The sequence below is a fragment of the Mizuhopecten yessoensis genome, unplaced genomic scaffold (assembly GCF_002113885.1).
Source record: "Mizuhopecten yessoensis strain PY_sf001 unplaced genomic scaffold, ASM211388v2 scaffold10251, whole genome shotgun sequence".
Classification (NCBI taxonomy): Eukaryota; Metazoa; Mollusca; class Bivalvia; order Pectinida; family Pectinidae; genus Mizuhopecten; species Mizuhopecten yessoensis.
The window spans coordinates 207,231-234,356 of NW_018408453.1; the positions used below are offsets into that span (position 1 = coordinate 207,231).

General features: G+C 34.1%; 2 protein-coding genes across 2 annotated transcripts in view; one reads left to right on the forward strand and one right to left on the reverse strand.

Annotated features, from left to right (window-relative positions):
• Positions 1-11,442, forward strand: part of LOC110459876 (DNA oxidative demethylase ALKBH2-like) — a 32,919-nt gene extending 21,477 nt beyond the window's left edge. The window contains exon 3 of the mRNA XM_021512344.1: positions 11,367-11,442. Coding sequence (XP_021368019.1) covers positions 11,367-11,370 — 4 coding nt within the window. The 3' untranslated portion in view covers positions 11,371-11,442. The remainder of the gene's footprint in view (positions 1-11,366) is intronic.
• LOC110459875 (thioredoxin-related transmembrane protein 2-B-like) lies at positions 1,679-11,727 on the reverse strand. Its single transcript, XM_021512341.1, has 8 exons — positions 11,420-11,727; positions 9,074-9,134; positions 8,207-8,320; positions 7,674-7,750; positions 7,042-7,148; positions 5,281-5,346; positions 2,669-2,798; positions 1,679-2,049 (listed from the first exon to the last, which is right to left on the reverse strand). Exons 1-8 carry the CDS (start codon positions 11,570-11,572, stop codon positions 1,951-1,953), a joined length of 807 nt encoding a protein of 268 aa, XP_021368016.1. The 5' UTR covers positions 11,573-11,727; the 3' UTR covers positions 1,679-1,950.
• Positions 11,728-27,126: the final 15,399 nt, after the last annotated feature.

The following is a 27,126-nucleotide window of genomic DNA, read 5'->3' on the forward strand; positions in this document are numbered from 1 at the left end:
TAATGATTATAGAGTAAGAACAGTTTCCTTGAAAATCTAACGTAGGTAAAAAATTATCCAAACACAGCAATTACATCAAGATATATTTGGTGTCTAAGACATCCAGGAACAAAACAGGATATTAAGGAACTGCCTACCATACATCAGGTATTTTTCTATAGCATCTAATCTTTACATTTAACACAATAAGATGAAAAGCAAAATCCAGAATGTGAACTTCGATCACCTTTCGAAAAAAAAAACCCATCTGTATAATAGTTGATATCATTAGTTTGACGATAAAAACGCATAAATTCAAACAAACGTACGTTTGATATTAAGCAAATTTTAAAAATCTAAACAATCCATAGAAAATTAAAAATTACCTATAACTACTATGGAGATATCGACTTATTCAACATACAGAAAGTGTGATATCAGAATACTGCCAACAGGGATTCAGACTTTGCTATTGCCTTTATAACTCTTTCACCACTGTAGACCACAACGGACTCATCCAATCTCAATGCATGGTAGGGTCTATTAAAGTTACTTAGGGGTGAAAGGGTTAACACATATTCAGTATTATTTATAGGTAAAAATATTTACAAGGGAACATTATCACAGGATGATATTTCAAAATAAATTTGTCAAAGCTATTTTAATACAGGAAAATTATCACATCCATGATAAAAAGTAATCACCTGTTATATTGTTCAAGATAATCTACTAGCTATAAATAATATAATTATTTTCATAACCACTCAATTTTACAGGCGATAGGAATTTTGAACAACTTGTTTTTCTTAGGATTCTACCAGGTTCAAATATCAAAGATTTACTTTATACACAAACAATGTACGTATCAATCGTGTCACAACGTTTCACAGCCGACTGGTCCTTTTGTCAAGCTATGATTGAGTGACACGTTTCATATGTACATTGTACGTGTATAAAGTAAAACTTTTTGATATTACATATTTCCATACTGACAAATCTTACTGAGGTTATAAAAGTATTTTGCTTTTGAATGTTTTATTGTTATCTTATTCAATGTCACTCTCAACTTTGCTCAATGTAATTACAGACAGAGGACATGAAGTTAATCTTGTCTACATGTAGTTAATCTTGTCTAAATGTAGTTAATCCCGTCTACATGTAGTTAGTCTTGTCTACATGTATTTAATCTTGTCTACATCATCTTGTCTAAATGTAGTTAATCCCGTCTACATGTAGTTACTCTTGTCTACATGTTTGTCTACTTGTAGTTAATCTTGTCCACATGTTTGTCTACATGTAGTTAATCTTGGCTACATGTAGTTAATATTGTCTACATGTTTGTCTACATGTAGTTATCTTGTCTACATGTATTTAATCTTGTCTACATGTATTTAATCTTGTCTACATGTAGACAAGATAACTACATGTAGACGGGATTAACTACATTTAGACAAGATGATGTAGACAAGATTATTTAGACAAGATTAACTCCATTTAGACAAGACTACCTACATGTAGACAAGATAACTACATGTAGACGGGATTAACTACATTTAGACAACATTATGTAGACAAGATTATTTAGACAAGATTAACTCCATTTAGACAAGACTACCTACATGTAGACAAGATTATTTAGACAAGATTATGTGGACAAGATTAACTACAAGTAGACAAACATGTAGACAAGATTATGTAGTTAATCTTGTCTACATGTAGTTAATCTTGTCTACATAATCCTGTCTACTCTTAGGATGGTAAATTATAACAGTAGAAGTTTAAACATTTGTGACATTTTAGTTCACAACTTTGTAATTATATCTTAAAACTTTTTATCCGATTTTTGTATTGGTTGTACTTAAATTGCCCCACTAAGTGTCAGTCTTCCATCAATTTTGTTACATGATCACATCTCTGATTCACTTTTATGTAGCAGATCTTCACACCAGAGTGTAGACCCCATCACACAGCTTACTCTGCCTTCTCCTTTTCTGACTTTCTTGGCTTCAGTGGATTCTTTTTACATTTATCATATGCGATGTTCAATTCAAAATCTTTTATGATGTTTTCCTGCAACACAAACAAAACCATAATTAATGGAGTAAACAGAGAGCATAGGCAGTATTCTATATTTTAGTTTGGTTCAGTTGTTGGTCAAGGTGACCCTGGGTGTAGATTAATTGTGAACACTAATTCAAATACATTCAAGTAATGAAATGTAACATATGAAATATATTTCATAAACATTCTTTTGGTGTAGTATTTTATTTACAAATCTTATTGATACACACCATACAAGACCAGTAATCCATTTTTCCTGTGCATGGAATGATATTGAAAAATCTTGACCTTTGACCGACTCATCTTTGTTGCAGCTCATTAACAACTGACAGGTTAATGTCTATGGATAAATACAATGGAAGCAAAACCTGAAGACCATGTTTGTCATGGTTTGTACAGATTTTTCATACAAAAATTCCAGCACTTTTCATCCCCTGTATGAACCATGGTTTGTTATAATCCATTCATGTTTTTGTTGAAAACAAAATTTCAAGATTTTTTTGATTTTTTTTTACAGATTTCTGACTATGGTCACTGTCCCATTGCTCAAGCTGTTAAGGTTTGAGAGAGTAAAATCTACGGAATGGGATGCCCTAAAAAACTTTCTTTGAAGATGCAAAAATCAAACCTTGTTAAAAATGTATCGGACCACTGTGCCTTTTGGGGATATATATGGTTTTCTCATCGTCTCTTCACCACCCTCCAACATTACAATGGTTGGCAGCTGTCTCGACATGGGGCTGGCACTGATCCTATATCTGAGAAAGGAAATTGTATCAAGAACATTAATGATGTTGTTAATGTCTGTTTACACTTATTCACATTTGATGTATTGCACAAAACCTTAAATATGAAGGTTACTAAAATCCTTCATATTGTCTTACATTATTTGTTTTAAAGGGACATCACGTGAAGAGCCATATTTTTTTTAATGAATGTATGTGTTGTTTGCACTTCCACTTATGTTTCCTTGCTATCCCTATATTCATAGTCCATTCCAAATTTCCAGTTTGACCACTTAAATTGTTCGGGGAAAGCCTGTTAAAAATAGCGCCAATAACGTCACTGGACGGTTTTGAAAAGAGGCAGTAAACTTTAACACTGGTGGTCTGACCGAGATGCAAATTTTCCAAAGGGGCCCCCAGAGAGGGGCCGAAAGGCAACTGCTACTTCTTACTGCACTATGAAACCAAGGAATATGATTTCTAAGTCTGTGTTGAAACTTATAGAATCAGTAATTATTCATCATCAGAAGTTAATTTCACACATGCCAATATTCAGAATGTAAATGAAGAAATATATGTTGGCATGTTGGCATAATTTATAGACACCAGGAAATATCTATTACCGGAATGTGAACAGTACAGATGGGTACGGGACTAAACACCTTCCATCAACCATGGGACAAACCTTTCTGTAAAAAGGAATATTCACGAGACGAATATCCCTTTTTAAATGTGTTCATAAAGTGTATCTATGCATTGACAAGTATAAAAAAGAGAAACGTTTGTGATTTTTTCTATTACATTGTGCAACTCAATGTCTTTGGCCACTTTTTTTCTAGACCATGCATTATATATATATTCATGTATACTCTCTTTCCCACTGTCACTGTCTTCATACGCTAACACTTAGTAAGTCATATTAGCCATCACACACAATAAACATTTCTGGCAAAACCACTACGTGTACATGTAGAATAATTGCGTAAGATATGGAACGTGTTGAGATACTTGATAAGTATATGTTTTCAATACTTTACATAGATTAAAGCATACTTGTAAATAGACCCTTTTTTATGTTGAGACAACTTTTCTTTAATCAGTTCTTTTTGTCCGAAACAGAAGCGGTAGTTATCGGCAGCACGCACTATTTTTACAAATGACTTTTTCCCCATTTTCAATGTGTATTCCGATTCTATCTGAAGTCAGAAATAAATTATTTATAGAGAAAAAGTTGTTGCATGATCATACATTCTAAGTCAACATCATGTGAAAACATGAACTGTTGAAACATTACGATTTAAAAAATGTGTTTGTTTTGCGATCCTATTTACTAAAAGTAGGTTCTCCTGCCTCGGTTATTCATCCTGAACCGTCATTTTGACATATTTAAATCTTGCATGTAAATAAAAAAAAATTGTTTACTTCAGCAATATAATTAAATCATACCATTATACTGAACCCGGGAATATTATAAATCTAATAGTGCACGTATCTCATTTGACCCTGAGTACCGACAGAGGATAGAACAGGATACGCCATGGCCATCACAACAGTTATCCCTTGGAGGGCCTCATATCAAAATCAAACTGACCAGTCACTTATCCCTTCCTTTCGCATAAACTACTGTATATAGAAACACAAAGTAAACTCTCTCCGATACATGCCCATTTATATAACAAAAAAAGTTCATCTGTGTTCCAACCTAGACAAAGATACTAGCGAGGTTAATAGTTTTAGATATTTATACATAACATAAACAGCATTTCTGTCGATTCCATTTCAGCTTAAACCGGCTATCCAGAAGAACACATGCACCGTACTAACTGCTAGGGCAGTTATTTTCTACTTTGAATACTTCCCACCTGCAATATTGATTCCGTTACATAATCCTTACGCTATCTTTTGACCATCTGGCAACTTTTCGCTTCGTAGCTGACGCGGTAACGGTTTCCACTTACCAACACTTCCCACCGCTAGTCATTTTGTTTTCAATGAAATGGCGTGCTATGCGCATGCTTTGTAGCAGGGAAATCCTTGATAAAATGTAGTTCAGAAAAGTTAAAAATCCCAATAATTATCTTCAAATTATTAATTTTTATGAATATATATTAGCCAAATCTGATCGTTATTTTCCATAAGGAGACTTACTTGATACATGTTTATGTAGTATTTGGGGGAAAAAAAAGACAAAACATACACACTTCCCCATGATATCCGTTCAACTAGACAAGAGACACAGGGGGACTGTACTGTTCACTTTTCTTTCGATATTGGAATGAGACAAGAATATCAACACGATTGCCATCGATAACTTGGAAGCCATCAGCATTCTTACTGACTAAACAACTACAATATCATATCACTGTTCATATAAATAAAATGAACCAAAGTTAACAACAAATTGTGGGATTTTGAGGTCAGAAAACCTTCTCTCTCCCCCGTACACTTTGTGTTACTCATTTCTGGAATACATCTGAGATTCTTTTGATACATATTCATACAGTCTTGTACTTACTTTTCTGCTACCTCTGGGTACTTTGCAATATCTATTTTTCCAAATTTTAAATTTTCCAAGCTGTATCTGAAAATATATAATACATCCAATACATATATATATGGAATGCCATAAATATGGGTCAAAGAAGTAATGATAGGACATAACTAATATTTGAGAACAATAAACCCCTTGTTTAGTGTAAGAAGGAGTTCATAACTTAACGGTGAAACTGAAGTGTGAAGAAAGATGTTGAATCTGGCAAAAATGACACCACAATTTTTCTAAAGATTATCAATGGGAAATGGAGTAAAAACTCTTGAAATATCTTTTTGAAAGGTATATGTTTTTGTGAAGATATATTATCAAGATTGAAATAAATACATATAGGCATGTAAATATATATATATATAAAGCTTAACACTTATACCACAACTTGTGACCCTAACATGTTAACCGTGATATATAAGCCACTTAAGGATCACTGCCCCACTGCAAATATATACAGTAATCTCCTCTTATAGGGCTACTTAAGTACTTACTTTGTGGAGAGTTCAGAAATAATATACAGTACCTACTCTGTGTAGTTCAGAAATGATATACAGTACCTACTCTGTGTAGTTCAGAAATGATATACAGTACCTACTCTGTGTAGTTCAGAAATAATATCCAGTACCTACTCTGTGTAGTTCAGAAATAATATACAGTTCCTACTCTGTGTAGTTCAGAAATAATATACAGTACTTACTCTGTGGAGAGTTCAGAAATGATATACAGTACTTACTCTGTGTAGTTCAGAAATAATATACAGTACCTCCTCTGTGTAGTTCAGAAATAATAGACAGTACCTACTCTGTGTAGTTCAGAAATAATATCCAGTACCTACTCTGTGTAGTTCAGAAATAATATCCAGTACCTACTCTGTGTAGTTCAGAAATAATATCCAGTACCTACTCTGTGTAGTTCAGAAATAATATCCAGTACCTACTCTGTGTAGTTCAGAAATAATATCCAGTACCTACTCTGTGTAGTTCAGAAATAATATCCAGTACCTACTCTGTGTAGTTCAGAAATAATATACAGTTCCTACTCTGTGTAGTTCAGAAATAATATACAGTTCCTACTCTGTGTAGTTCAGAAATAATATACAGTACTTACTCTGTGGAGAGTTCAGAATTAATATACAGTACCTACTCTGTGTAGTTCAGAAATAATATCCAGTACCTACTCTGTGTAGTTCAGAAATAATATCCAGTACCTACTCTGTGTAGTTCAGAAATAATATACAGTTCCTACTCTGTGTAGTTCAGAAATAATATACAGTACCTTCTCTGTGTAGTTCAGAAATAATATACAGTACCTACTATGTGGAGAATTCAGAAATAATATACAGTACTTACTGAAGAGTTCAGAGATAATATACAGAACTTACTGGAGGGTTCAGAAATAATATACAGTACCTACTATGTGGAGAATTCAGAAATAAATTACAGTACTTAATCTATGGAGAATTCAGAAATAATATACAGTACATAATCTGTGGAGAGTTCAGAAATGATATACAGTACTTACTCTGTGTAGTTCAGAAATAATATACAGTACTTACTCTGTGGAGAGTTCAGAATTAATATACAGTACCTACTCTGTGTAGTTCAGAAATAATATACAGTACCTACTCTGTGTAGTTCAGAAATAATATACAGTACCTACTATGTGGAGAATTCAGAAATAATATACAGTACTTACTCTGTGGAGAGTTCAGAAATGATATACAGTACTTACTCTGCAGAGAGTTCTGAGAAAATATTGGCAAATGATACACAGGGAGGAGACCAGGCCACGTAAAATGTGACCAACCATGTCACTCTCCTGTCTCGCTTGATTTCCTCCTACAATACACCAATGCAAAAGCTGTTATTCATGTTTGTTTTCATCTTGAATGAAAGTGATTTGTTCAACAGTTACTTCCCTTTGATTTGCAGACTAAGACACCAAACACAGTATTTGATGTTAAACTAGCAACATGTAATCCCTGATAAAAATGAAGATTGATTTTCAATACACTTGAATTGTTTAACCCATACTATTTAATTTCCAGATTTTATATTTGACCCAAAACATTTAGATTTCCAGGAATCAAAGCTTAGTTTATAATTTTCCATCAATCCATATATATTTCAATTCATAATGTTATCAATCATTAATAAACTGTGAGTGAGTGCTATCCACCAACCCAAAAAGAAACAACCCCTATAACCTTGCACAGGATCTGTATTGTTTATATTGAAAATGTAAGGTGTTAACATATAACATACATATTTTTTATGTTAAAAATCTGTAATGAGATAAAAGCAAAACACATGTCCAGGTTAAGTTCCCTGAAGTAGGTCTAATGAGATATAAGTAAAACATACGTCTAGGTTAGGTCCCCTGAAGTAGGTTATCATCTCTGGTCCAGTGTACATACGCTCTGGCATGAACACAAAGTGAACTGAAATACATGTATAAACAATCAACGTTAATTATCAAGCACTTCAATATTAATGTCAAACTTGTCTTTATAGCCCAGCAAGCAGCATGCGAGATCATTTGGAGCCAAAATGTATAAATGAATCACATCCCTCTGAAATCCTTTTAATGCAGGCAGTCAGGGGGATGGGTAATATGTGCTGTATTAGAGTGCAATTTGGTGAAATGTCTCTATGATTTTTGACAGCTGACTTTACTGATTCGGTCCACTGTGGCTTATATATTATTAATTAGTGAGTTGTTTTCAGCATGTTAGAGTAGAGACACATGTCATTAACACTCTTTACTTGAGAAAGGAAACAGCTGTTTACGAAAGCTTGCAAAATAAGTTTTCAATTCCTGTTTACGTTCAAAACAGAGCCTTATAAGCTACCCTATATATATCACCTTTATAGCGCTGCACATATCCAATACTTACATAAACAGGCTACCCCAAACAAGATGCCATACAAAGAATTGGCTCTAAAGAACATGAAGCCACACAAGACTTTGGCAAACAAGCATGTTGTATTGATATAGGCACCGATGGTTGCTGAAATGTAAAAATAAAATAAAAACATAATTATTTACATAGGACATAGTTCAGTGAACTAAATAGAGATACACAAGCTCTTTGACTGCTTCAAAGTGTCAAGCATAAGTATTGTGGTTATTTCAAAGAATTCTTTAACTATCACGGTTAACAAGAAGAAATTAAATAATACCCAATGACCAATAAATGATTTTGAGGTGATAGTCACAGCATGTATACCCTCTTTATGGTACAATGAATACTTTGTTAGGGTGATACAAGCATGTGCCAAGCTTCATCAAGATATCTTTCATTGGTTTGAAAACTATTGTCGGAACAAACATCTTTCATTGTCCATGAGTCCATTTCTTAAGTGATGTGTTTTTTTCAGAGAAGATATTGTTTAAAAATGTTTTGTAACTGATTTTGTTTTTATCTTTGTACTTTTTGTAGTATTTTGTTTTTGTCAAGAGCAATATAGATCATTACCAATGATATCAGCAACATTTTAACACACACTAAATACAATTCATATGATTATATTTTTTATGTGAAATACTTTTTTGTCATTTTCTCCATGGAAGAACACTGAGCTGATTTTTTTAATAATTTAATTGTTTTGTTTTCTATAAAATATCTGACAGATCATTGGGTGTCAGCTGCTATAAATAATAAGTTTGCTTCACAAAAAGTTACAGAAACATTTACCCCCATATCTGACAGTTCTGGACTTTGTAGACTACATTTAAAGTAATACAGGAGGCATCCCCTCACCTTGTTTTCTATTCTTCACTACAATTATACAGCCAAGGAAAGTAATCCACTCCCATTCTTTCTGGAAATAAAAACAACAACAAATTAGTACATCTATTGCATATGGTGCCAGCCTATATATTTACATTGGGCATGCAATTAAATACAAATGCATAAATTCTTTATGTCAAATTACATTTAATGTACTAAAGTAAAATAGCATATCTCAAAAAAGCCAGGTCCAATGAATGGTTAATTAGACAAGAGGCCCATGGGCCTTAACGGTCACCTGAGTCTATAGTATTTATTTTTGTTGTTGAAATATGTACCAATTTGAGTAAAAAATAGTATAATGTTAACTTAACTTTGTCAGGACCATGAGCTGATCATTCCTAGACCAATTTTAAGTGAGATCGGCCTATTAGAACTTAGTAGCAAAATAGCGGCCATGGCAGCCAAATTGTATTTCTGATTGACCCGAAAAATAACAACACTTTGTCAGGACCATGATTCGATCATTCCTACAAAGTTTCAGTTCAATCGGCCAAGTAGATCTTTACTTTAAGTTTGAAATAGTTTACCAAAATGGCAGCTGTGGTGGCCATATTGGATTTCTGATCGACCTGAAAAATAACAACACTTTGTCAGGACCATGAGTCAATCATTCCTACAAAGTTTCAGTTCAATCGGCCTAGCAGAACTTGACTTTAAGTTTGAAATATGTTTTCAAAATGGTGGCCGTGGCGGCCATATTGGATTTATGATTGACCTGAAAAATAACAACACTTTGTCAGGACCATGAGTCGATCATTCCTACAAACTTTAAGTTCAATCGGTCCAGCAGAACTTGACTTTAAGTTTGAAATAGGTTTTCAAAATGGCGGCCGTGGTGGCCATATTGGATTTCTGATCGACCCAAAAAATAACAACACTTTGTCAGGACCATGAGGCGATCATTCCTACCAACTTTCAGTTCAATCGGTCCAGCAGAACTTGACTTTAAGTTTGAAATAGGTTTTCAAAATGGTGGCCGTGGCGGCCATATTGGATTTCTGATCGACCCGAAAAATAACAACACTTTGTCAGGACCATGAGGCGATCATTCCTACCAACTTTCAGTTCAATCGGCCCAGCAGAACTTGACTTTAAGTTTGAAATGTAAAATGTTAACGGACGACGGACGACGGACGACGACGGACGAAAACGGATAGCAATAGGTCACTTGAGCTAAAGCTCAGGTGACCTAATAAATATATGCATTTGTCCACATACTTGCTGCGACTCAATAGCTCAAATTTATGTATGCTGATAATCACTCTAATACTGATAAAGCTTTTAAATATGTCAGTGATGTTGTACATATAGTTTTTAAGGTAAGTTTTAATTTTCAATATACATGTATTGATGAATTACATTTTTAGAGATAAAGCAGGTTATCACGATAAAAAAGGTGGCTCAAATATGTTTTCTGAAGTCACTGACCAATTTAATTTGTAACCAGGTATACTAGGGTGTGCTTTATGTTCATGTCTTAATCAAAGTCAAACCTGATGTCAGCACATATCAATATATACTTTTTAATTGCGTCTAAAAGATAATTCTCTCCAAACCTTGATTTTCAAGATTATACCACCAAATTTGTCGGTCATTGGTTTAAACCCCAGTCTGACTGTGCATTTTTTTCGCTCATGTTACATATATGTATAGCTAGTTATTGTTTGTTTGTTTATGACAGGGTCTTTTAACAGCTAAGGATGTGGTCACTAATTATAACTGATACATACATGTAGAGTACCAGGTAATAACTATGATATACCCCCGGTAAATATGGATGAAGTTCAAACATGATCACACACACATATCTTTTCATCATGAAATTATGTGTACATGTATAGATAAACCCCATTTTTTTCAATCAATGTTTGGTTTATTTTTTTTCATTCTGTGTTGTATTCTCTTGCAGCTTTATTTTGAAGAGATCCTGGTTTCTGGAGTATCAAATATATATGTAATTGTTTGTTTGTGTGTGTGTTTGATTCTCTGTGTACTTAGCGACTCACATTTTTCAAATAAATTCACGCACACAAAACAGAATGTACAGGGTTACAAACTTACAATCAATGAATAGTCAGTTTTCGTTATATGTTACAAAAGATGAATATCGTTACATTATTTTAATTGTAATTGAATTAGTTTAGAGCTCTCTTTTTCACTCTCAGAAAATTGGAAGCTTTTCCATATACGATCTGATTAAACTAACATATTGCATAAAACACCATATGTATAGATGATTGATTGCGACATCCCTTGACAGGTAACGCTGAAGTCACTTTTTGCCAGAAGGTCACACTATCAGGTTATACCCACCAATTCCAGGCTACAATCTTCAAATAGTCGGGAACATATTGGAGGAAATGTCTTCATAACTAAGTAGGAAAGTGCCAGTACAATATTTCCGATGCAGTGTGGAACTAAACAGGTTTTTAAACCTGCAATCATATCTGCCGTGGTCGGAGCCATCTTTCGAGCGGTGCTGAATATAAACGGAAGTGAATACAACTCAGAAAAAACTACCCGATAAGAACCGGATGTGATATTTGAAGGTTCTTAGTTTTATAAGACGGCAATCAATATACCATATTAACGAAAATGTCATCTATCTTATCTTAATTTATTATTACTGGCTCTTTGAAATATAGTATACGCATAATATTGATTTTGAAACAAACAGCATAAGCTTTGGTCTGTTTCTTTCTTTTCAAAATGGCCGCGCCCATTAAACAAACGTGATGCGATGGTGTTACACACGATCACGTTTCGCAATAATGCTGTTTTTGAAGGCTTAAAAGTAGCGAGATATCCCAAAAATATCACTCTGAAAGTGTTGAAAATTATGGAAGATCTGTACAACATATTGGAATGCCAAAAATGTGCTAAACAAGAAGATCTGAAAAAGTCATATCAGAGACTCGCCTTGAGATTCCACCCTGATAAGCAAAGCGAGGAGGAGAAAGAAACATCAACAGCGATGTTTGTGCGAGTAAATCACGCGTGGAAAATCCTAAGCGATAACAATTTGAGACAAAAATATGATGCAGCATGGACTCAACGTTGCTTGGCTCAGGATTGGCCAATTCAGGATGAAGTGGAGATTGGCGATTTTGTGCAAGGGGAGTCGGAAGGATCGGAAGAGGAGAGCACTTTCTTTTACATGTGTAGATGTGGAGGAAATCATATTTTATTTGAGTCAGATATAACCTTGAGGTTGGACATCGTGTGTTGTGATACATGTTCATTAACGATCAGAGTGCTGTATACGGATACAGACGTATGATGATGTTTATTTGTTTGGCAATTGATGATTCTGTGATATATCCTTAAGCTTGTGTCATGATGATCAGTGTCACGTCGTTAAAAGCAACCAACATGTTGTGCTCTTATTGGAAGAAGAGGTCGAAATTAGTCTAATTACTGATGACTGTCATAGACATGCATGTACTATTTACATTAAATGATCAATATCTGAGTGGAATAAGTTCCACCAGATACCATATCCTCCTGTTCTACTACTGAATCTTTTAAATCTGCTCTCCTGTCACTGTACCCTCAAAATTGAATCTTTATAGATGTATATATAATTTTGGCTTTCTTGGAATCAACTAAATATAATAAAGGAGATGGCCTAATGTAAGATTTTATATCTTGTCGCTAGATCCTTTCAATTTATGTGATTGTATTGCATTGTATTGTAAATGAATTTAAGTAATAAATATTGTTTAAACCAACTAAATATCTTTCTCCCTCATGACATTATCTACAACTTGTTGAAGTTGGTCAATACCATTTAGAAGTAGAAGGAAACAAAAAGCTAGCACGTTAACATGTACATGTACATATAACTTGTGTTTTAAGAAATTCCAAAAAGTATTTTTTTCAACAACTTTCAACTGCCAGAGGTATACTTAGCTGTCACACAGGTATCAGTCTCGTCTGTCAATATACCTATAATATATATTATACAATGTAGGTTATTGACAGACGAGGCTGGTACCTGTGTGTGACAGCTAAGTCAATACACCTATAATATATATTATTGGTACATTGACAGACGAGGCTGGTACCTATGTGACGGCTAAGTCAATACACCTATAATATATATTATTGGTAAATTGACAGACGAGGCTGGTACCTATGTGACGGCTAAGTCAATACACCTATAATATATATCATAGGTATATTGACAGACGAATCTGGTTCCTATGTGACGGCTAAGTCAATACACCTATAATATATATCATAGGTATATTGACAGACGAATCTGGTTCCTATGTGACGGCTAAGTCAATACACCTATAATATATATCATAGGTATATTGACAGACGAATCTGGTTCCTATGTGACGGCTAAGTCAATACACCTATAATATATATTATAGGTACATTGACAGACGAGGCTGGTACCAGTGTGACGGCTAAGTCAATACACCTATAATATATATTATAGGTATATTGACAGACGAATCTGGTACCTATGTGACGGCTAAGTCAATACACCTATAATAAATATTATAGGTACATTTACAGACGAGGCTGGTACCTGTGTGACGGCTAAGTCAATACCCCTATAATATATATTATAGGTATATTGACAGACGAGGCTGGTACCTGTGTGTGACGGCTAAGTCAATACACCTATAATAAATATTATTGGTACATTGACAGACGAGGCTGGTACCTGTGTGACGGCTAAGTCAATACCCCTATAATAAATATTATTGGTACATTGACAGACGAGGCTGGGACCTGTGTGACGGCTAAGGCAATACACCTATAATAAATATTATAGGTATATTGACAGACGAATCTGGTACCTATGTGACGGCTAAGTCAATACACCTATAATAAATATTATAGGTATATTGACAGACGAATCTGGTACCTATGTGACGGCTAAGTCAATACACCTATAATAAATTTTATTGGTACATTGACAGACGAGGCGGGTACCTGTGGCTGTCAAGCGTCACCTGCCAGAGGTATATCCTTAAATTAGCTGTCACTTGTTTTTGTACAGCAAACACTAAAAATACACCTATAATAAATATTATAGATACATTGACAGACGAGGCGGGTACCTGTGGCTGTCAAGCGTCACCTGCCAGAGGCATATACTTAAATTAGCTGTCACTTGTTTTAGTACAGCAAACACTAAAAATACACCTATAATAGATATTATAGGTGTATTGAATTAGCCGTCACACGGGTACCAGCCTCGTCTGACAATGTACCTATAATATATATTATAGGTATATTGACAGACGAGGCTGGTACCTGTGGCTGTCATGTGTCACCTGCCAGAGGTATATACTTAAATTAGCTGTCACTTGTTTTGGTACAGCAAACACTAAAAAAGACATACTTCACTGTGGCCTGCACAGCCAAATGCATTGCTGGTTATTTCAAGTACAAAGTTTACCTATTACAATAACTTATCAGAATAACATTTTCTGAATTGACCTTTTTTTATTAATTTTTAATGTTTCAACTTTAACTGATTAATGTAATTCAATCAATTTATTATTATGTTTATTTGTATTTATTTATTTCTAATGGAATCTGTTATTAATTTTGTGTGTAGTCTAATTCATCTGTTTGGCTTGATGGTTAATTGTTTTTCATTCTTTTTTCTAATTAAAAAATATTGGAAAATCCTCAAACAAAACGCTTTTTTTTTCAAGCTGTATTTATCGACAAAAGAATGTCTCCTTTACGCTTTGGCATTAAAAATAATGTGGTGGGGAAGATTGGCCTCATTGCATACGATACTCTCATACATTTGACAGATGGCAAAAAGAATGGGTCAGGAAAGAAATGTACATGTCATAGAAAAAAAATGCCGTGATCATAATACCTCGCAGGTACTAATCTTACAATACTGTATGAACAGGTGAGTTTACTGCGTTTGTAAGTTTGGAAAATGTATAAACGTTATGTATTGTGTAAAAACTGATGTGCAGGTTCAAGTACCTGTTTGTTATTTTTTATATCGCCATTCAAATCACAATACGATTGCATCTCAAACGCACGCTATACCACAGCAAATATTCTCTTTACAAAATAGCAGTTCTCTCGTTTTCATCCCTTTGTTTAAACACAGATTCATTGTTATTAAAAACAAGGCAGAACATGGAACAAACAACAAAACATTAACTGATTTTCCTTTTTAAAATAGATTAGCTAAATGTACCACCTCCAATCCAATCCCAAAAAGAAACATATCCCTTATTCATTCAATGTGGTTGCTGAAAGATACACATGGTCTATAAAGACATCAACATTGTCTATAAAGGCATCATCAGTGATACCTATAATTTATAAAACATTGTCTATAAAGGCATCATCAGTGATACCTATAATTGATTACACATTGTCTATAAAGGCATCATCAGCGATACCTATAATTGATAACACATTGTTTATAAAGGCATCATCAGTGATATATATAATTGATTACACATTGTCTATAAAGGCATCATCAGTGATATATATAATTGATTACACATTGTGTATAAAGGCATCATCAGGGATACCTATAATTGAAAACACATTGTCTATGGAGGCATCATCAGTGACACCTATAATTGATAAGGCATTGTTTATAAAGGCATCACCAGTGTTATATATAATTGATTAAACATTGTCTATAAAGACATCAACATTGTCTATAAAGGCATCATCAGTGATACCTATAATTGATTACACATTGTTTATAAAGCCATCATCAGTGATACCTATAACTGATTACACATTGTCTATAAAGGCATCGTCAGCGATACCTATAATTGGTAACACATTGTTTATAAAGGCATCATCAGTGGTATCTATTATTGATTACACATTGTCTATAAAGGCATCATCAGTGATACCTATAATTTATAAAACATTATCTATAAAGGCATCATCAGTGATATCTATAATTGATAAAACATTGTCTATAAAGGCATCATCAGTGATACCTATAATTGATTATACATTGTCTATAAAGCCATCATCAGTGAAACCTATAATTGATTACACATTGTCTATAAAGGCATCATCAGTGATATCTATAATTAATTAAACATTGTCTATAAATCCATCATCAACGATACCTATAATTGATAAAACATTGTCTATAAAGGCATCATAAGTGATACCTATAATTGATTATACATTGTCTATAAAGCTATCATCAGTGAAACCTATAATTGATTACACATTTTCTATAAAGGCATCATCAGTGATACCTTTAATTGATTATACATTGTCTATAAAGGCATCATCAGTGAAACCTATAATTGATTACACATTGTCTATAAAGGCATCATCAGTGATATCTATAATTAATTAAACATTGTCTATAAAGCCATCATCAACGATACCTATAATTGATAAAACATTGTCTATAAAGGCATCATCAGTGATACCTATAATTGATTACACATTGTCTATAAAGGCATCATCAGTGATACCTATAATTGATAAAACATTGTCTATAAAGGCATCATCAGTGATACCTATAATTGATTACACATTGTCTATAAAGGCATCATCAGTGATACCTATAATTGATAAAACATTGTCTATAAAGGCATCATCAGTGATACCTATAATTGATTACACATTGTCTATAAAGGCATCATCAGTGATACCTATAATTGATAAAACATTGTCTATAAAGGCATCATCAGTGATACCTATAATTGATTACACATTGTCTATAAAGGCATCATCAGTGATACCTATAATTAATTACACATTGTCTATAAAGGCATCATCAGTGATACCTATAATTGATAAAACATTGTCTATAAAGGCATCATCAGTGATACCTATAATTGATTACACATTGTCTATAAAGGCATCATCAGTGATACCTATAATTGATAAAACATTGTCTATAAAGGCATCATCAGTGATACCTATAATTGATTACACATTGTCTATAAAGGCATCATCAGTGATACCTATAATTGATAAAACATTGTCTATAAAGGCATCATCAGTGATACCTATAATTGATTACACATTGTCTATAAAGGCATCATCAGTGATAACTATAATTGATTACACATTGTTTATAAAGGCATCATCAGTGATAACTGTAATTGATTACACATCGTCTATAAATTTATCATCAGTGATAACTATAATTGATTACACATCGTCTATAAATTTATCATAAGTGATAACTATAATTTATTACACATCGTCTATAAATTTATCATCAGCGATATCTATAATTGATTACACATTGTCTATAAAGGCATCATCGGTGATACCTATAATTGATAAAACATTGTTTATAAAGGCATCACCAGCGATACCTATAATTGATTACACATTGTCAATAAAGGCATCATCAGCGATACCTATAATTGATAAATCATTGTCTATAAAGGCATCATCAGTGATACCTATATTTGATTACACATTGTCTATAAAGGCATCATCAGTAATATCTATAATTGATAAATCATTGTTTATAAAGGCATCATCAGCGATACCTATAATTGATAAATCATTGTCTATAAAGGCATCATCAGCGATACCTATAATTGATAAATCATTGTCTATAAAGGCATCATCAGCGATACCTATAATTGATAAATCATTGTCTATAAAGGCATCATCAGCGATACCTATAATTGATAAATCATTGTCTATAAAGGCATCATCAGCGATACCTATAATTGATAAATCATTGTCTATAAAGGCATCATCAGCGATACCTATAATTGATAAATCATTGTCTATAAAGGCATCATCAGCGATACCTATAATTGATAAATCATTGTCTATAAAGGCATCATCAGCGATACCTATAATTGATAAATCATTGTCTATAAAGGCATCATCAGCGATACCTATAATTGATAAATCATTGTCTATAAAGGCATCATCAGCGATACCTATAATTGATAAATCATTGTCTATAAAGGCATCATCAGCGATACCTATAATTGATAAATCATTGTCTATAAAGGCATCATCAGCGATACCTATAATTGATAAATCATTGTTTATAAAGGCATCATCAGCGATACCTATAATTGATTACACATTGTCTATAAAGGCATCAACAGCGATATCTTTAATTGATTACACATTGTCTATAAAGGCATCATCAGTGATACCTATAATTGATAAAACATTGTTTATAAAGGCATCATCAGTGATACCTATAATTGATAAATCATCGTCTATAAAGGCATCAACGGTGATACCTATAATTGATAAAACATTGTCTATAAAGGCATCATCGGTTGATACCTATAGATCACAAGAATGAACATATGAGAGTTTAACGAAAAAGCCAATATTAAGAAATCCGTTTAAACAGGAATAATTGAAATACTGTAACATGTCAGTGTTAATCATACGCACCTACACATAAAAGCAATCTTTAATCAGAGTTGGGCGTTATTGATTTTATTTTGGATGGATTTCCTGCCCTGCTGATTAGCAAATACGATATTACATACATGAATATGTTTCCTACAATTACACGGATGTATTAAAAAAACTACGTTGTTACACATCAGTCCATCTTAGTGCAAAGTTCACAAAAGCATAAACACTATTCATACTCGCACTTTACCTTGGTGCCGAGTACCTATCCTCAACGAACTCCAACCTTTCTAGTATACACTCGTACATACCAAAGTACAACATGATAAAATGAAATCTTAGTCCACAGCCGTACCATTCTATACTGTATATAACAACATACCTTAGTCTAACTTGATAAACCTTTAAAGTACACACTCATACTTCACACAGAGCTCCAAACTAGTTTTTAGAACATGTATTGGTCGTCATTATTTGTCGTTCATTCATCCTTAAAGCTTATCGATAAAAGATATTAATAACTTAAAGGTATGTTCAGGTACAGCATCAGATACATGAGCCTGAGCTCTAACTCCTAAAACATGGCAATACACATGCGTGCCGTGTGTACCCGAATGATGAGTAGAAATGTGTCCTTATTATGATTGGTGCTATGTGATGGTACATGATTAATTTTTAAAAGACGCACGCATTCTTATAAAGGAAGCATACGTTACAGGTTCATTATTTGTTGCATTACATAATAATAAAATGAAGTGTTTGGTTCAGGTTTATCCCCACGCCGATTCAAAGCTACAACATAAGGTAGAAAACAAGTTAAAACATTATTGTGGAGTTAAGTTTGGTCCAATGAGATCAAAGTCACACGCATATCTGAACAAATAAAATGATACAAGTAAAAGAATAATAAGATATATTATAAACGAGTATCATCAATTTAATATGGAAGGAAAAGAATGACTGAATATTTCTACTCTACATGTATGACGTATATAACATCGTTTTTCTTCAACATAGTTTCTTTGCCGTCAGCGATTTCAAGCAGCACATGTCATGTATGATTATTCCTGCACTTAGGAATGCGGATTCGTGCACATACCGTATACGTTAAGTTTATAAATATTCGATTCCCTTTGCCCAAAGATTCTCTAGAACAAGTTTGGTTAGGTTAAAATCCCTTCAACGGTACAGAAGGAGAAGGATCTTAAATGTTTTCCTCTATTTCCCCTAATGGACCCCACTCATCAGCCCCAACGAAGGGGGTCCACACACCTCGGTCAAAATCCTTTTATTGGTTGAGAAGAAGAAGATTTTTAAAGATTTACCTATTTCCCCCCTATTTGGCACCGCCCCTCTGCCCCCAGGGGGACCATGCCCTCTATTTATACAAAACGGAGAACCCTTTTGCCAATGATGCTCCAGACCAAATTTGCTCACAATCCTCTGAGCTATTCAGGACTAGTAGCGTTTTAAAGGAAAAAGTTGACGGACGCCGGACACCGGACGACGGACGCTGCGGCATGGTATAAGCTCACTTAAATTACAACGAAATGGAATGCTCATGGATAGTTCAATTATAACAAAAATAGTGGTGCTTTTCAAATATTCTTGTTCAAAGGGATAATGCAATGCCTTTTCGAGCGGCTTCACTCAGGACCAGTCAGATCGATCAAGTTATCCTCTTCTGCTGCCTACCAATCCAAATGCACCGGTCTTGTACTCTATCAAAAGGATCGCCTAACTAACCGGTTGTTCCGGGATTGTAACCTCGCTCCTCGTCCTATTGTATGTGTTATTTTCAAATCAGACCTGATTTTGACAGTGCCGTCAGTTACAATTCTTTCGGTCTGGGTAAGAGGCTTTGTCTTGGGGATGCCTAGGTTAGACTCCTTAATGACACCCGGCTCTCATGCTTGAGGTGTTGATGCAAGCACCTAATGAGCCGATGGGGATTTCTTCCGCAACGTCTGTTAGCTTGAAGACGGTTTCCCTTTCCTCATAGCCTTGTTTTATGGACATAGAAGGAGTGAAGCTCATACTTTATTTTCTCATATCAACCCATTACTTCTTCTCTTTCCTTTTCATCCTGTCTGCCAAGCAGCGCCATAGATTGAATTAGAGGAAAAAATAACAATATCAGGTTATCAAAATATGATAACACTCATGAGATTGAAGGTTACGTTCAAAGTTTTGTCATATGTGTCCCCTATGACCTTGAATGTAAGTCAGTTAAGGTAATTATTCACTAATTTTGTCAATTTTCTTCTTAGGAAGCTACCGCCAAATACATGAATCCAGGATTTTCATTTCTTCACGAGAAGTCGTTTGAAGTTTTGACATATTTAACCCTTGATTTTGTTTGCAGTCTCAAAAAACTTACGTCCAAATGTCATGACTCTTGTTCTTTATGAAGTTTTTGATACATTTGACCCCTGGTACCTCGTAAGTAGATCAAGTCATTTTCGATTGTAAATTTCGTTAGCTCGATCACAGGAAACTACCGGGAAATAATCACGATTACAGGCCTCTGGGTCCTCAAAGTCGTTTAAAATTGTAAATAAATGACCCCCCCCTCCCCCCAACGGCCTTAGAAATAGCTCAGCGTTATTTCTGTTGCTCTATCAAAAGAAGCAAATAAAACTCAGGCCTTTAAAATGTTAAAAAGAAGTCATTTTATATATATATTTTAACGAATGTGACAATGAAAGAAGGTCAAGGGTTTTTTCCGGAAATATTTTGATACCCAAATTAAGACTTAATTCTAGGCATTTCGCTTCTTCAGAAGAACGTTTTGACAGGTTTGACATCTGTGACTTTAATATGATATCAAAGTCATTTTCGTTCTCGCACTCTGTCAGGTCTACATATTTGATCTCGGTGATCTTGAACATAAACAAGTCTTTTTTTGTTCGCATACGTTGTCATGGTCTGTATCAGGAATCTACTAGCGTGATATCATGACCCTTAGCCTTTTGGTTTTTAAGAAGAAATGGTTTGGAGTTTTTGAAATGATTTACCTCTGTGACCTATGGTCAAAGTTATTTTAGTTGTTGCACTTTGTCACTCCATGAGTAATGATCACTTCCGCTCTTTGTACCCCTGGAATATATCGTGACGAAATCGAAGGCCCAGTTAGCGCCACCGTGTGGACGACAAATAAGTTAATGAAAAAGAATCATGACATCTCAAAGCTAAAAAGCTTACACCCCCAACCCCCCAACCCCCATGTTCATTACAGCGAAAGATACAGCAAAAGAGACGAGACCTATTCGATCCTTTGATGTACCCACAAATCATTTTACGGTAGCGTTTTGTTTATCCTGAGACCATTCAAATAGCTACCTGTAATTTGTTATTAGCGTGGCATATTGTATCTTGTATCTCAAACTCAATTCAAATAACAGAAACCACCACACTGACTGTCGATGCAAAGAGAGCAAAGGGGTCCAAATAGAGGATAATGTGTTCAAAGGATTTCTTATCGTCTTCTACATAGCTCATCTAGTTCTAGTTTAAAAAAGACTGATTTTTCACTGATATTTATGTCTGTGTTGAAACTGATCAAACTTTTTATAAGTATTTAATTTCGGTAACTGTTCTATTTTGGGTACACATGCATTTTCAGTATTATTGGCAAGTCTTTATTGACATCTGAACATTTATGATCATCTCTGGAATTTGTATGAAACAGTATTTCTATAATTTGTGTTTATTTCTATTGTTCGAAACAGAATGCATAGTCCTCGGCCGTACTGTCATTCTAAACATTTTAAGTAAACATCATAGTAAAACAGGAACTTTTGTACCATTTAAAGATGAAATACATTGTAATAAAGTGTTTCGATAATATCACAAATTCGTACTATGTTTGATGAGAACTGAAATAACATGATTTTGTTTACCCCATGGCCTCAAGTCGATGAACAACGAACCCTACCGTATAACACCACCACATGTAGTAATATTCAGAGTGTATACGAATGAGCTTAGGACGTTGTTTTTCGAGTTTATACTGAATAAAACATGGCATTTGTTCAAACTGTCGACCTATCGGTGTCTAATTTAATGTCATGTTCATATCGCATTTAGACGTTCAAGACAGTTTACCTTTTCCCAAAATAAGACTCTGACCTGACATTGATTTTTCAATAATCTTTTCTAAAAGAAATACTTGAAGAATGAAAGTTCCTATCAAACCATCAAGAGCGGTTTTGTTTTTCCTAATGTTGGTTAAATTTTGGTAAAATTCAAAATATAGTGTATTTTTATGAAAGATGTTAGATAAATGCAGTCTATAGGACAGACGACTTGTTATCAACCATTGCTCTTAAATCTAAAATCAAAATTCTAAAAGTATGTTTAAAAGAAACCTTCTTCGTGATATAAAATGTACGATGAAAGTAAAGAGACATTTTCAATATATTACATCTAATACGCCAATGTTGACGTCATTAACTTCATTATATACACAAGCAATACCACAAATAGTTATTTTACATATTACTACAATGTTCCTTGATATACAGTGTAATAGTCATTGCACCAAGTGGCGTCACGCCCAACGCTACGCACTCAGTCGCTCGCGCACTAGCAAAGTGAGATTATGTTTGTTTTCATATGTATCAATTTATCAGTGTAAATTATTTCATATGTACATGTACAAACATAGACGTTTTGAGAAATATTTTGCTCATCACTTAGTTCTATTGCTGTTCAACTTTCTTCCCGAAAACATGAGCCAACTGTCAACAATGAACAAAATTTCGCCAAGAATGAAAATTTACGCTACATTTTCGGAACCCATGCATGTTTCGATCTGTCGATATGACAATGGGTAATAAATGTTAGGTTCCAGGACAGATTTGACAATGGGTAATAAATGTTAGGTTCAAGGACATATTTGACAATGGGTAATAAATGTTAGGTTCAAGGACAGATTTGACAATGGGTAATAAATGTTAGGTTCAAGGACAGATTTGACAATGGGTAATAAATGTTAGGTTCAAGGACAGATTTGAAAATGGGTAATAAATGTTAGGTTCCAGGACAGATTTGACAATGGGTAATAAATGTTAGGTTCAAGGACAGATTTGACAATGGGTAATAAATGTTAGGTTCAAGGACAGATTTGACAATGGGTAATACATGTTAGGCTCCAGGACACATTTGACAAAAGGTAATAAAAGTTAGGTTCCAGGACAGATTTGACAATGGGTAATACATGTTAGGTTCCAGGACAGATTTGACAATGGGTAATACATGTTAGGTTCAAGGACATATTTGACAATGGGTAATAAATGTTAGGCTCCGGGACACATTTGAGAAAAGGTAATAAATGTTAGGTTCCAGGACAGATTTGACAATGGGTAATAAACGTTAGGTTCCAGCCAGAACAGGCTTTGGCTACTTCGGTAATACAACGTCTTGTACTATCACATTGGGAAATACAAAACCTTGTATAGCATTGTCTGAAGACTAGCTGTATACAAATATGAATCACTACGTATGTAATGAATAATGAATTACACTACCCCAAAAACAAGTTAGCCTTAACTACTCGGCGCTATATCAATGTTAATACATGGACAAATTATATCACACTCATTCCGACATTCATTACAAAAAACCCAAATGTTTGAATAAATCAAATAGAAAGCATTGCCAACAGTTGATTCTGCTACTATACTAAAGTAAACTTTTTGAAGGGAGCAATAAAAAATACACTTTATGGAAAAATAAACAAAACGTGATGAAATAGTTTCGTAGCTAAACTATCAACAAATTCTGAGTTTTACTGAATTAGATTTCTGAAGAGTCGGCAAACCTACGTAGAACAAGAGACTTTTTTCCTGAAAAAAATAATGAAACTATGTGGAAAAGTATAAAAACGAAAAAGATTTACATCAAAGTTAATATGTCATTTCGCTAAAATCCAAATTGAAGATCAATAGAATTCATTGTACAGTTTTTATACTATTAGAAATAATAATTGAAGTTGCAAACCAATTGAAGATACCGTTTGAGGCAAATTGGATTTTATTACACGCATCATGATTTATGATTTAACAATTACGAAGCCAAAATAATGTCAGTTGTTATGTCAAGTATAGTTATATTTCAATGCGATAATATAGAAAGAACATAATCAAGTAAAGTATGAATATAACATCCCAGAAATAAAAACTAAAATCGATGTCCCAACCTATCAGCATAGGCAAGTGCGTATACTTGCATACATTTTCTATGTTATCTATATATTGACTTTCTGTCAGAGATCGGATCAATACACCAGTAACATGGAAGATTAACCTTGGGTTACAGATTAGAAGCAGGGAATACTTAGTTAAGTTTATTGGGTGCGATAGAACTGTTCTGATGACAACTCGAGAGGGCTATTTCACTGTTATACCATGCCGAAGGCACCAGCATTGAAGTATCGGTTTAATGTTTATACTGTTTATTCATGCCCAAAGTAGCGACCAATTTTAAAATTTGCTTTACAATAACACGCTCAATTTCATTCAATTATAGTAGACAGTAGACAATTTATTGAGTTATGCCATTTTGTTGAAAAAATCAATGTCTGCACTTCTGCTCCCAAAGTTCAATACCAAATTGAATGATTGGTTCACATAAGACTTACATTGAGGATTTGTATATCAAATATATAGATTGAATTTATCTTCCTAGGTTATAGGGCTACATGTATGCCACTTTGTAAAGAAGGTTTTTGCTCTCAACAATCAAAAGTTCTGCGCTTATTTGAATAAAGTATAAAACGTGAGTTACTTCACAAAGGAACCCCCTGTTCTAAACCATTATTCAAATGCACTACTCCTCTCAAAGTGCTTCACCGAATATAAATTGAAGTAACGTCCCCCGTTCATGTATTTTTTTTCTTGGTTAAATAAATGTTGTTTGCACTATTCCTTCCAAAAAACAGCACCGGTTAAAATGATACTTTGTGCACAAAACTTCAAGGAGATATTAATAAAGTATATAATTCACAGTTTCTTCCTCAAGTTATGGAGTAATGCTCCATTATTTCACAACATTTTCTGAAGAAAATTTTCTAAAGATTTTTTGCTCAGGCATGGGTGCAAGCCTGAAGCCTGCATCAGTTCTAGGCGTTACTTTTACTTTGATGTAGTATAAACATCGATGAAACAATAACGTATGAAAACTTTAAGCTCATAATTAATGTATGTTGCTTTTTCGTTCAGAGTTTTAGAAATCAATAATGTATGAATAATATAGCAAAGCAAATATATCTTTAGGACACCGTTTGGCTCATCATCCGGGTACACACGGCACGCATGTGTATTGCCATGTTTTAGGAGTTAGAGCTCAGGCTTANATTGAGATCGCATTTTGATCTTTTATAAAAATAATACTCATCACTTAGCTGTATCGCTGTTCAATTTTCTTCCCGCAAACATGAGCAAAGCGACAACATCGAACAAAAATTCGTCTAGAGTAGACAAATTAGGTAACATTTCCGTCAGTTAAATGGCGCTAAATATTCGAAACCCATTCATGTTTTGATTTGTCGATTTGATAATGGATAATAACTGTTAGGTTCCAGCCAAAACGGGCTCTGACTACCTGGGTAATACAAAATCTTGTACTATCACATTGGGAAATACAGAACCTTGTATATAACATTGTCTGAAGACTGGCTGTATACAAATATGAATCACTACGTATGTAATTAACAAAGAATTACACTACCCCAAAAACAAGTTAAGCCTTAACTACTCAGAGCTATATCAATGTTAATACATGGCCATATTATGTCACACTCATTCCAACATTCATTGCAATACACCCGAATGTTTGAATAAATCAAATAAAAAGCATTGCCAACAGCTGATCCTGCTACTATACTAAAGAAAACATTTTAAAAGGGAGCAATAAAAATACTCTTTATTGAAAAATAAACAAAAATTGATGAAATAATTTCGTAGCTAAACTATCAACAACTTCTGATTTTAACTGAATCAGATTTCTGGAGAGTAAGTAAACCTAAGTAGAATATCATTCAACAGACAATGTCCCAGACTCAAAAGGCGGCACAGGACTATCTGCACCCGGAAGTGTCACAATGGCGAGTGGTGCTAGAACTGGCTGCTGTGACTCAGCAACTTGTACTTGGGAAACGTCCTCAGTCGTCTTTCGTCTCTTTCGGGTAGGGGCCCGGCCGGTAGTTTTATTCTGTGGCTGCCTAGGCATGATTCCCTGAAATGGTTATAAAATATTCATCTTATAGCCCTTTTTTTATCACTACAAGGGAAAAGTATGAGAGCTTAAAGGAACCATTTTATGTAAAATTCATAAACAAAATAACTAAGAGAAGTAAAGCGCAATTTTCATGGGCCCATGACCCCCTAGATCAAGGATCATCCCCAGGATAGATATATGGAAAACAAGGCAAAATGGTTTAACATTTTCCTAATGTAATATGCTTATTCCTCAATAGACGACAAGTCCACTGTATGCCTTTAGCTATCCCACAAGAGACGATAGCAAATATAAACAACATACAATGTGAGTAAATCTTGAGCCCCTACACATATACAAATGTCCATAAACTGGAACTGATATATTAGAGGGGGCAAAGTCGAAAAGAAATCCATTGAACTACTAAGGACCTATCCTTATTCTCAAGTGAAACATAAATATGC